The 12,923-nt window shown below is 35.9% G+C and overlaps 1 protein-coding gene across 2 annotated transcripts in view; it reads right to left on the bottom strand.

Moving 5' to 3' along the window:
* Positions 1-12,923, bottom strand: part of PIK3C2G (phosphatidylinositol-4-phosphate 3-kinase catalytic subunit type 2 gamma) — a 358,071-nt gene that overhangs the window by 74,675 nt on the left and 270,473 nt on the right. For both annotated transcript variants that reach the window (XM_034645915.1, XM_011228226.3), the window contains one exon: positions 12,617-12,726. In XM_034645915.1, coding sequence (XP_034501806.1) covers positions 12,617-12,726 — 110 coding nt within the window. The remainder of the gene's footprint in view (positions 1-12,616; positions 12,727-12,923) is intronic.

The following is a 12,923-nucleotide window of genomic DNA, read 5'->3' as shown; positions in this document are numbered from 1 at the left end:
TAGCAAGCCTGTCTGTTTTCCATATTTAAGTGTCTCTTATGGTTGCCTCCCTCTCTGTTTTTATCTTATTTTATTTTTCCTTCCCTTCCCCTATGTTCACCTTTTTTGTTTCTTAAATTCCACACGAGTGGAAATCATATATTTGTCTTTCTGACTTATTTTGCTTAGCATAATACACTCTAGTTCCATCTACATTGTGGCAAATGGAAACATTTCATTCTTTTTGATCACAGAGTAATATTGCATTGTATGTCTATATATATATATAACCTCTTCTTTATTCATTCATGTACATTTGGGCTCTTTCCATAATTTGGCTATTGTTGATAATGCTGCTATAAACTTTGGGGCACCTATGCCCCTTTGAATCAGCATTTTTGTATCCTTTGGATAAATACCTAGTAGTGCAATTGTTGGGTCATAGGGTAGCTCTATTTTTAACTTTTTGAGGAACCTCCAAACTGTTTTCCAGAGTGGCTGCAACAGTTTGCATTCTCACCAACGGTGCAGGAGGGTTCCCTTTCTCCACATCCTCACTTGTTTCTTGTGTTGTTGATTTTAGCCATTCTGACTGGTGTGAGGTGGTATCTCATCATGGTTTTCATCTGCATCTACCTGATGATGAGTGATGTTGAGCATCTTTTCATGTGTCTGTTGGCCATCTGGATGTCTTCTTTGGAAAAGTGTCTATTCATGTCTTCTGCCCATTTCTTAACTGGATTATTTGTTTTTTGGATGTTGAGTTTGATAAGTTCTTTATAGATTTTGGATACTAACCCTTTAATCAGATATGTCATTTACAAATATCTTCTTCCATTGAATTGGCTTATTAAGCTCACATATACAAAAAATAAATGTATAAGGATTTGAGTGGTATTGTATTGAAAGTATAATTCAATTTGGGGAGAATTAGCATCTTTACAATATTAAGACACGCACCCGGTAAGCATGGTAGATTATTGATACCTCTGCACTGCTAAGATAAATGTTAAGCGGAAGTGGTGATAGCAAGCATTTTTGGTTTGTTCCTGATTACCAAGAAGTTTCCAGTATTTCACCATTAAGTATAATGTTTTCTGTTCGGTTTTAGCTAAGGACATTCGTTTCTATTTCTGCAGTTTTTAAGAAGCAAGTAATTCTAAATTTTACTAGGCACATTTTCTGTATCACTGAGGTGATCATATAACATTTCCTCTTTAATCTTTTTTACTACAGTCTTGATTGTTTACTTTGTAACTACTTACTTTACTGAACTCTTGTTATTCCATTTTTTTAATTCTCTTGGATTATTTTATTTGTTGTCTTATTCAAATGGAAAATAACAATATAATAAAACTTAAACATAGGGCTTTACTTATCAACATAAAGGTATTATTATCTTTTTCCGGACATTAATGGTAATACTTGCAATTTTCCACTTTTAAAAGTATGATGTTTGGGGCACCTGGGTGGCTCAGTCGTTAAGCATCTGTCTTCAGCTCAGGTCATAATCCCAGCCTTCTGGGATCAGGCCCCGCATGGGGGGGCTTCCTGCTCAGTGGGAAGCCTGCTTCTCCCTCTCCCACTCCCCTTGCTTGTGCTCCCTCTCTCACTGCCTCTCTCTCTGTCAAATAAATAAATAAAATCTTTAAAAAAAAGTATGGTGATTATCTAAGTTTCCTTCTATTCTGAGCTTACTAAAATTTTCTAAGAGGCATGGATGCTGAATATAATTAAATACTACTTTTCTGGGTTGGCATCTATCAAAGTTATCATGCAATGCCTTTTTTAGACTAATCTGCCATGTCCTCAGTGTTAACAATGTAGTTCAATAACGTTTAACAATTTTCTCCTCAATTTTATAAAGCTTCAAACCCATTTATCTTGTTCTGGTATTAGACTCTTTCAAATAAATCCAAAATTTTACATTATTATACATCAATCTAGGCCAAAATTTGCTAAGAAAGCTAAAATATGACTCTGATCATTACTCATTTCCACACTGTTCAAGTTTCTAAAGATATTCTTTGACTTTATGAATTTATGGGTATATTGTATAGTATAAAACATTTATTTCTTTTCTCATTCATAGTTTAAAGAGCAAAGATAATAACAGTAGTATGAATATGATGTTAATCATGATTTATGGAGACCCAACCATTCATTCATTCATTCAACAAATATGTACTGAACATATTTCATGTGTTGAGGTGGAAACTCTAGGGTGACTGTGTGTACTCACTTCTCATAAAGATTAGTTATGAACCATAAATCCTAAGTTCTGATGTGCTCACCTGCACAAAATCTCAACTATGTCCATGCCTTACTCTTACATTGCCCAACAGTTAAGATGTAAGAAGACTCGAGATGAAGGATGAACTTTTATGAAAAGCTTATAGTTTTAGGGTAGACTTTCACCTAAATCTATCTCCTATCTCATGGGTGACAGATTTAACAGCTCAGATAAAATAGCACTGTTAAATATGACCCAGTTTGGGACTGGGGACCTGAGAGTAGGAGGTTTTGGGCCTCTGCAAGGATCTGATTTATGCAGTTGGTAGCCCTATGATTTATTTTGTTTAATGGCAGCATCAGCAGGATTATATTTTGAGTATCCTCATATTACAGGTGCAAAGCAGCAATTGGAAGGACCCAGTTCTTAAATTTCTTAGGGGAAACCTCCAGATCATCCTGCTAAACGCTTCTAACTCCCTGTCAGGCACTGTTCTATGTGCTGGGACATAGAGGTAGAGAGAAATCAGATTTCTGCTCTCAGGGAGTATATATACTTTGGCAAGTACTGCATTGGATGCCTTATGTTAATCTTTTCATCTTTATAGGGAAGCAGTAAAATTATTTTAGCAATAGATCAAAAAACAACAACAACAACAACAACAAGAAAGGTTAAATGAATACCAAAGGTGACATCATTTAGAAAGTAGTAACTGAAAATTTCAACTCATGTTTATCTGATTCCCAAGTCTTTGCTCTCATTGTGGATTATTTATAAAAACAATCTTTCAAATTTGTCTTTAAGATTAACTAATAAATAGATTTAGCATGCAATTCTTAGGTGGAATAAAGGCACTAAAATAATGATTCTTTAATTTTTTCATAAAAACAACCCTTAGAAAAACATTTAACAGTATTTTTTATAGCCAGGGAACATAGTCTAAAGGGTTATACAATAACCATAGAATCTCAAGCTTTAGATCCTATCTTAAAAATGTGTACAAAATCTAATCTGTTTCATAGCATATTAACCTTTTCATATGACATAAATATTTTAAATTTCTTATCATTAGAAACAACTGCTACTAAGAGGTTTCCTAGTTATGTGTGCGTGTGAACGCACAATTGAGTTTATCAGTCTTAGGAAACTGGGTTGAATCCAGGTGGTCTGATCTTCCACATCAGGTTCAACATACAGACAGACAACAGTAGTTTTTTTTTTCCTTAGATTAAATATTGTAATATTTTTTGAGCTCACATTTATATTAATATGTGACTGTAAGGGGCAAAAGTTTTTCACTGCTTTGTGAGTCACATCAGAATAACCACCGAGGAGAGGTGTCTATAACGCTGTGCAACGGCAGTTGAGCGAAGTTTCTGAGGCAACAGGATGGAAATTTCAAGAGCATATTTCTATTGCTGAAGTTGTTTATATCATTTTGTAGTTTGATAAAATACCTGTTTTACCAGTCAGTCTCTTAAATAGTCTCAGGGAAATATTTCTCAAAAGACTTTATCTATGAAGGAATTTGCATAAGAACATTCTTATTTTACCATTGACTCTGTAATTTTATCATATATAAATAGAAGAGTGTCAAGTGACTCATACTCCCCATGAATGAATTCTTCATCTAACCTCCAAACTTCATATTCATGTGTGATAAACACACTACTTTTTCTTTTTATATTGGAGTTACTGACTGTCCAGCTTTGTGAGTCATTCTTAGATTCAGAGGGAATAATGACTTAATACAACTTTGTCACAATTTCTTTCTTTTTTTTTTTTTAATTTTTATTTATTTGACAGAGAGAGAAAGAGAGCACAAGCAGGGGTACTGGCAGGCAGAGGGAGAAGCAGGCTCCCCGCCGAGCAGGGAGCCCGATGTGGGGCTTGATCCCAGGACCCTGGGATCATGACCTCAGCTGAAGGCAGACGCTTAACTGACTGAGCCCCGAGGCGCCCCATAATTTCTTTTACTCCATGAAGAAAAATAATAGTTCAATGTTGAATCTGTAATCTCTAAAATACCTGCCCAACACTTTCTCACATATAAGCCTGTAAAGTGTGCTATCAAGATAATTCCTATTTTGTTAGAAGTTTATACTGGAACAATAAGTATTCAAACCCATATTTTTTAACCAAAAAACCAATACCATTCTGAAATGAATTCAGTGAATAATCACTGCTGATGCATCCTTGGTATACAATAAAAAAGTTCCTCTCTCTGCATTTTTATTTTTAAAAATTCAAGATTTTCTGACATGAAAAAGAGATAACCTTGGGTGCACATGTATGCACATATGTGCGAACACGAAAATTTAAGCTTCATTTTCTAACTTTTTAAATAAAATAGATACTATGAAATAATATCTCAGGCTAATCCTTGTGGTTTTGATGCCTGGTACCCTAATTTGAGATACATGGTTATTTGCATTTAGATATTTTCTTGTCAAACATTTAGATGTTTAGATATTTTCTTACCATATTCTTTCACCTAACCTAAAGACACTAAAGTTAAAAAAACATTTATATTTATCTGAGATTATCAGAGCATTAGGAATTTCACATGCAGGAGTTTTCACCATGTGAAAAATTATCATGTGATTTTGCTTAAGGTCCTGGGAAGAGCATCTATTATGCAAGAAATCAATTTTGTTCTATATTGAACTCACTTATTAGTTCTGCCCGAGATCTCAAGAAAGTCAATTAGCTTCCAGGGGACTCAGTTGTTTCATCTATAAAACATAGGTGATGACTAAACCATGCCATTCTCCCAAGACTGTCGATAGAATTGAATTAGATAACATATGAAAAGTAATTGGAAATAGAATAATATTATGCAAATATTATTTCAGAAAGCTTACTACCAAATAAGTAAAGAAATGAATATATATGAGCCCAAAAGGTAGCAAACCACAGATAGATGGATACAAAAGAAAACAAATGTGTAGATTTATGGTTTTTTTGGAAAATGACTTGTAGTAAACTCCTGAAATCCTACAAAAGAGAAATTAGAGAACGGTTAAAACAAGGGGCAGCTTTAGGTTTATCTTTCTTCCTTTTCTTCCTTTTTTTTTTTCTTTTCTCTTGCTTCATCGTTTAGAACTTGGCTTACAAAACAAAAACAAAACAAAAAAAGGAGAAAAACTGCTGTTCTCCAAGTTAAAGTTTGAAGTCCTCAAAATGTACCTACAAGGTTAGCTAGCCTTATGTAAATGTCATCACTAGCACCTAACTCTGCATACAAACAAGAACTCTAGGCTCCATGGTCTTGACTATCAATAAGTAATTCTTACACTTTCTTAGGGAGGCTATCTAGAAAAACCAACCAAATCAGAGCAAATGGAAGAAAGGGACTAGAAAAAAGTTGATGGACCGGTCTTATTATGTATAAGTATTATGCCAGTGAAATGATATTCCAAGTTTCTATTCCTACCACCCCCGCCCCCATACCAGTTTATTTTATTGGTGGTATTAAGATGAAATCTTACACAAAGCAGGAAAATAAGTCTTAACATGCAATAATACAGAAAAATCCATAGTGATAAAATGGTGCTATAAGTAAGGTAATAAGAGTCTTTAAAATGTGAAAAAAAATATATTCGAAAATAGTAAATGACTTCAGTTATGTGTAACTCACAGGGTCAGGAATACCAGTGAGGATAGGCTAATGCAGGTAGTTGTTGTGGGGTTAGCAGCTGTTGTGAAACAGCGCCATCTGGACTATTCATCTTTTGTAACTAATGAGTTCTGGCACTCTTGGTGGGCACATTGAACTTTCCAAATGCTCTTAACCTTTAGACTGATAGTTTCCCGAAGAGTTAAAATATCTTTTTTTAAAAGCTAATAGCTAAGGTGTATCATGATTTGATATTTAGGGAAATCGGGCAAATTCTCAGTGTAGCATATGTAATTCAAAAACAGAGAGTCTTCTATTGCAGAAATTTAGAACAGCAGCCAAGCTATCAAACATTATAATGAATGTGACTGTGTCACGCAACTTAGGAAATACAGTATTGCAAAAAGTATTATGTCTGCAGTTAAAAAAAGTAGTTTATAAAGTCAATTTAGTTCAGATTTGTTTTTATAATTCATTTTTTTTTTTTTTAAATGGGAGACTTCTGCAATGAAAGGGAAACTTCTACCTGTTTGTATTTCTCTTTGAAATCTGCTTTCTTGATTTAGGGAAAGTTGGACATCATGATTGTTAATTCCTCTAGGTTCTGTTGTTTTGTTTGTTTTTCTTGTGAGGATTTATTTCTGTGGGTATCAATGATTAATCTAAGCCAAAGGAAAACTTTGACCCATATTTATGGAATTACAACCACCCATGAGATAACAATTTGCAAAGTACTAAAAGAGCATCAAGAAAATTTAATGATAAAAAAATCCAGGGATCTGCATCCCTGTCCTGTATTTTCTTTCTCAGTTTTGAAGAGAAACAGACAAACAGTCATCGAACTGTATTTTGAGTCACATGAGCGCATTCACCCTGTAGCCACGAAACATAACTAAGGAGGAATGACAGAAACACTGGGCTTTTCCGGCATCATGTCTGCACACCGTAGGTGGCTCAGAGACTCTGGCTCTGTTAGGAGGAGTCCAGGAGCACTCTTTCCGGATGTCATCAACATTTCCAGTGGTTTTATAGTTGTACTTGTTGGGACAGTCATCCTGCCTGTTCTGCAGTTATGAGTGCCCCCTCATAACTAAGATGTTCTCTCTAAAGCTCAAAGTTCAGAGAAGAAACTCTATGCTGTTCTCTGTCAAGGGGTGATCCATGATAGGTGTAAGGATGGGCAACAGAATCCATGATGGCTTTGCGTGAAAGATCCTGTCCATTTGGGACAAAAGCAACTAGTTAAGTCAATTAGACTGTCTCTCTCTGGAATTTAGACTAGAGAATACTGGCCAAAGGGCAAAGAGGTAGAGTAAACAGAGTAGAAGGCCTTTGTTTCCATTGGAAACTAGCCAGGTCCCACTGGTTTCTGGGATTTGTTAGGTTATAGTTTGAGTCCATATATACCCTTTTCTCTAAGGATATCAGATAGAATCGTTGGTTCTTGCTACCAAAATACCTCACTAATACAAATAATTTTTTTTTTTTTAAGTTTGGAGTTTTGTGTTTTGCTTCAAGCTGACTTTAGTTTTAGCCAAAGGGCAGGAGATCTTACACTTACTAAACCAAAGAATCTGTGTGGCAGGCCACATGGAATATCTGGGAATACACGGAAAATTTCCTCTCCCATTTTTGGAGCAGAAAATGGATGAAGTGAAAAGCATGATCTGTATGTGGGAGGGGAAGTAGGCAGGAAAGTTTATGCTTAATGATCCCAGTCTGGTCTGTGAAATAGGTTATCTGTTTCTGAGGACAGCTAACCCGAGGTTTGAAAGTGATTGAAAATTCTAAAATAACCCATTCGGACAACATTTTAATGGATCGTTGCCTTTGTTGCCTCACAGTGGGCTCGGCAGAGATATTACATGAGAGTGTCAATTTCAGGCACTGAGTCCTGAGACTTTCTTGATTCTATTCAACACTACTCAGCTGTAAGGTGAGTAGAAAAAAGTAAGGGAAGCAGAGAGAGGAGTTGGCAGTGCTGTGAAAAACCTTTGTGGCCAGTAAGCCAATTTTATTCTCATTTTCCTCTAAATACCATTAATTGTAATACAATTTTTAATGCCATGTGGAGTACAGCATCTTCTGAAACTCATGATCAGCTCTAAACCCTGAATGTGAATACCCAAGAATAAGGTAGGATCCTATATTGTTCATAAATTGATTACTCTCTTGGAGAGGCAGGAAAAGCCATTTTTTTCTTTCAAGAAAAAATGTCTCTCAAAAAATGTTCCTTAAACAATGGCAAGAGGGTAGCCTTGTAATGTTAATACTGTAGTTGGGACGAGGGACTTAGGTAGCCACACATACAGTGTCTCAGATGGCTTAGTCCTCATTCATGACCCAGATCTGTGAGCTTGGTGGTGGTGGTGGTAGAAGGTGGTTTTTCTTATCTTATTTTTATTTCTCTCTTAGTAGTAATATCAGAATAAACAGCAGCATAAAGCACTTTTAGCCCGTCAAAACAAAAAGATCAGGGACTTTGAACATACAGGAGCGCTCGTAAGTATATTTAAAGAGTTAATGCCACTCATTGAAGAACGAACACTAATGCTGAACCCATTACATAACTTCATTTCTCTTTTGGCAAATTATGTGCACTGACGTCTACTCTTCAAGTACCTCCTTAAGTTTTGAAATCCATGTGATGTCAGAGAACAAAGCTTAAGATAACAATATTATTTACATAGAAAAGTAAAAGTAAACAAGTGCACATTATTTTTAACATTTATTTTAATCATGTGGATCATGTCATTTAAAGTTCCACTCTTGTTTTTAATTATTCAGGCTACTTTTATAAATTCACTCTATACATTAAGTATTGACAAAAGAACTATCCTGTAATCAGTTGTAAAGATCGTAAGTAACTTTTTAAAATGGTAAGAGTCACAGTCACAATTAATTGAGGTTTCTTGAATCTCCATAACAGGTTCTTCACTGTGCTGTGTGATAGAAAAGATCCTCAACGTTTGATCTACATTTACTTACCAAGTAATTTAGAGAACAGGTGGAAAGGCAAACTCAAAAACACATTAAATCATATCTAAAAATAACGGTATGTGATTGAGATTATAGAATAAAGTATATTACTGAGACAGGCTCTTGGAAGTTAAAGGGAGAGTGAGTCTCATGCTCCCATGAGCTCCCCAAAATCTCCTTTCTCTGAGCAGACAAGGGGAAAAATGGAGAGAGGTTCAAGGAATCTGGTAAAGGGCCAAAACAGAAAGAGGAAAGAGGGTGACTATCTTGGAGTCACTAGTCAAATTATCCCATGGTGGCCCCCTGGGGTAGCAATTATAGCAGATCTTAAACCAAACATCCAAAGGACACCTGGTGATGGCAGAGAGATAGTACTGGGAAGGGACATCTGTCCTCCATCAAAGCTTGGGTTATTCAGGATATGAAGATTATTGCCTGAGAAAACATCTACTTTGTTCAAACTGTAGCCAAACTGGGCTCTAAGGAACCTTGAGAAAACTATGGTCTGAATTATGAACCAGCCTATCCCAAGAGCCTGCATATGAGAGAGATGGTTTTGAGCACTCAGGGTAGGGTTTAAGACCCCACACTCTGGAGCATAACCCCCTGGATACACATTGTGGTTCTGTCTACAGCTGGCTATATCCTTTGGCAAATTATTTAACCTCTCTGAGGTCTTAATGTCTTAATCTAAAAATGTACATTAAAATGATATTATCTCACAGACTTGTTATGATGATTAAACAAGTTACTATATGAAAAGCACTTAGAACAGGGCCTGATACATAAAAAGTACTATGTTAAATGTTAGCCATCATTACATAACTTTTATAAACTTAATGTTTGATGTTTCCATTGCATTTTTTGTTAAACTTCTAAATATATCTTAACGGGAATAAAACTTGTTTCACATTCAGATATTTTTGAAAGTGGACAAATGGGAATACATCCCCTATTTTACTTGGGAGAAACAGGTATAACCAACCAGTATATTAAGGTGATATACTAGACAGCATGTAATTTAGTAATAAATTAAGTATAGCAGGAAATAGTACATGTTCTATAGAATTATAGAAGAAAAGACTAGTCACTACTAGAATAATCTGAGAAGGTTTCATGGATGAGGTACGAATGGTCCAGCATGTCAAGAGATAGGTAGAACTGAAAGTTAGATCAGACTCCCCCCTCTATTCCAGTAATTTTATGATTCCTTGGAAGCACTTCTGATGCATTAAATAGACAAAAGAGGAATGAATGAATATTGAGAAAGTTATCTACCCAAGAAGAGGACTCATTTGGGAATGATGGAGGTGGGGTGGATAAACCTTGATAATCAAGACAATCGGATCATAAGGTCCTGAAAACTAAGAGGTAGGAAATAGCAAGTCAAAGACAATTTTTGAACAAAGAAATAATGTGCCCTCATTTAGTTGAATAGATGCTTTTTAAGTCTGCAATGGAGAACAAGTTTTTTACCATAAAGTTGTAGAAAGAAGTTTAATTAACAGAACATACTACATAACACCTGGAAGTGAGAAAATTAGCCTGGCAGAGATATGCAGGCAGGATAATGAGGTCTAGCTCACTGCTAGGAGATTAGTTGCTTCAGATCTACTTCCCATATTGGTTCACAATCTCTTGAATAGGAAGAGGAGATAAGTCAACATAGGCAAGTTCACCCATATCTAAGATTCTGCTCTTTACAGATCTAGATGTGTCAGCTGAAGTCAGGAAATGTGGAGGGATGGAACTCTGGCAGACAAATAAAGCCTATCTATATTTTCCTGTGGCCAGGGCCTGAAAGAGCTTTTCTTCATCTAATATATAGTTTGTTTGTTTGTTTTCCTTTGCTTTAAATGCTAGTAGGGACTATTTGTACACTGTCTAAACAATGACACACAAACATAGGCTTTAGCCTAATCACATGTTTCCAACCTCCACCTTTTCTGGACCTCTCGGTGCTCCTCCTCTGTCTCCCCGCCCGGCTTCCACTGACACATCAATCATTGTGCCTGTTGTGTAGCAGCTCACTTTAAAGAAAGGTATCCCACTCAGATCCTAATGGAATAGCCTGAGGGGGCTATTTTTGGTACCATGTGACCTTAGGATGGAATTAACTAGACTGGGGGTGAGCAGCTAGAGTGAAAGGCTGCTTCCTGCTGATGAGATCCCAGAGCTGTCTTGAACTCCAAAGGACCTTCCAGGCTCTGGGACAGAAGACCTTCTGCTCTTCTTGAGGCAGGCTGTTAGCCTTTCCCTGAGATTTCTCACACAAATCCCCTGGCCCCATTAGTTGAGGCAACTTGAGAGCTCCTTATCCATAAAACCAGGGACCTGAAACACTTAAGAAAATCTTCAAGCTAGTGTCTTTGGCCACAAACAATTGTCAACTAATATTTGTAGCTTTCTAAGAGGACATAAGCAAATGCTTCCTTCAGAGATAACTTTTACTATTAAAGGGCATTTTGCAAGACTCAAAAAACCTACCAGTCTCCACTAAAGAATCTCTAATGGTAGAATTTCAGAAACAAATTAGGTAGCAGGAAGGTATATTTTTGGCAAGGGCTCTGCCTGGGGTTCCTTAATGATATCACATAGTTTGCAATAGTGAATGTCAAAAAACCCTAGACCAGGGGATTCAAGTCCTAGCTGTGGTCCCTAATCCTAGCTCTGTTTCTTACTACTTCTTTACTCGGGAGCAAGACCTTAAATTCTTTGAATCTCACTTTCCTCATTTGCATATTTATTGTCAGAGTAAATAAAGTATAAGGGCACTTCAAGCTCTAGTATTCTATAATTATGCCGTATTGCTTCTACTCAGCCACAATAGCAGCCTATCAATTAGAGTTCAAAAAACAGAGATTCTTTGCAAAAATGAAATTCATCAAGTATCCAGGATATCCCAATTAACTCTCATTATTCCATTATAATAGAGTCCTAACTATACATTCTGGAAGAGGGGGAGAAAAAGTAATAATTGTGTGGGAAAGATTTTATTGTAAATACTGTTTTCCTCAGAAGGACAAAGCATACATCCATTAAAAAGAGTATAATATGCACTTATAAATTTCTGGTTAAAAGTATCAGAATAATTAAAAAGTAGACTCAAATAAGATTTACTATTAAGAAGTTACAGGAAAGAGCACTGTATTTCTCTACTTAAACTATTTACTATGATAATAATTATGGTTAACATTTTTGAGCACCTAAAATTTGCTAGCAATTATGTTATCCATTCAAATACTGAAGTTCAAAGGAATCTTCTGTTATAAAATGCACCACCCTTTTGACAATGATTTTGAGTCCAATTAATACTCACTGTATTCTGCCCAGACTCTTACTTGGATGTGCGTTAGTGTTTTCCCAGACTTGCTTAATAAAAAAATAGGTTAAAAATAGAAGATAGTTACCAAATATTCCAATATTTGTATTGCCTTAGAGATGAAAGTAGTGACTCCGTATCTCATCATAAATCTCTTTTTCTAAATTGTTTTCCTGGACATAGTTCAAGTAGAACAACCAATCTATTTATGTCAGCCTTGCTCTTTTTAGTGACCTCTTATAGAGCAGTGTATTAGATGAAGAGGCTGGGTAGCAAACAATAGTATGTTACAGAAACACCGACTAAGGCCTTCTGCTAGACATTCACGTTGCTCCCTTTGCATCCCCTGGGAAAGAAGACACAGGCTGGTTCTAGAAATGACAGCTTTACACCAATGATTCTTCACCCTGAAATCATCTCAAATGTGAAACATGTATCTACACACATGAGTATATGCACACTCAACATTCACAGCTAATCTTACTTGGTAAAATGACTTGTTGCTTCCAGGTCTGTGTCTTGTGGACGAAGATTATTATACACATATTTCAGGTCTTGGATTCCACCCAGCTCAGGCAATCCTGCATGTAGCATCTTAGCAAAGTAAACAAAACAAAAGCAAAAAAACTCAGAATAAACATAAACCAAATCTTACTTAGTTAAGTCTGGTTAAGCTTACTTGGTTAATTCTACAAATACATATAAACTTAAACTTACATAACAATGCCTTTCAGCTTGTAAACATAATATATTCATGCTTTTTAACCTCCTGTGTTTACTAACAGAAGCAA

This window comes from Ailuropoda melanoleuca, chromosome 16, assembly GCF_002007445.2.
Source record: "Ailuropoda melanoleuca isolate Jingjing chromosome 16, ASM200744v2, whole genome shotgun sequence".
Lineage (NCBI taxonomy): Eukaryota > Metazoa > Chordata > Mammalia > Carnivora > Ursidae > Ailuropoda > Ailuropoda melanoleuca.
This window is presented reverse-complemented; position numbering and strand designations above follow the sequence as displayed.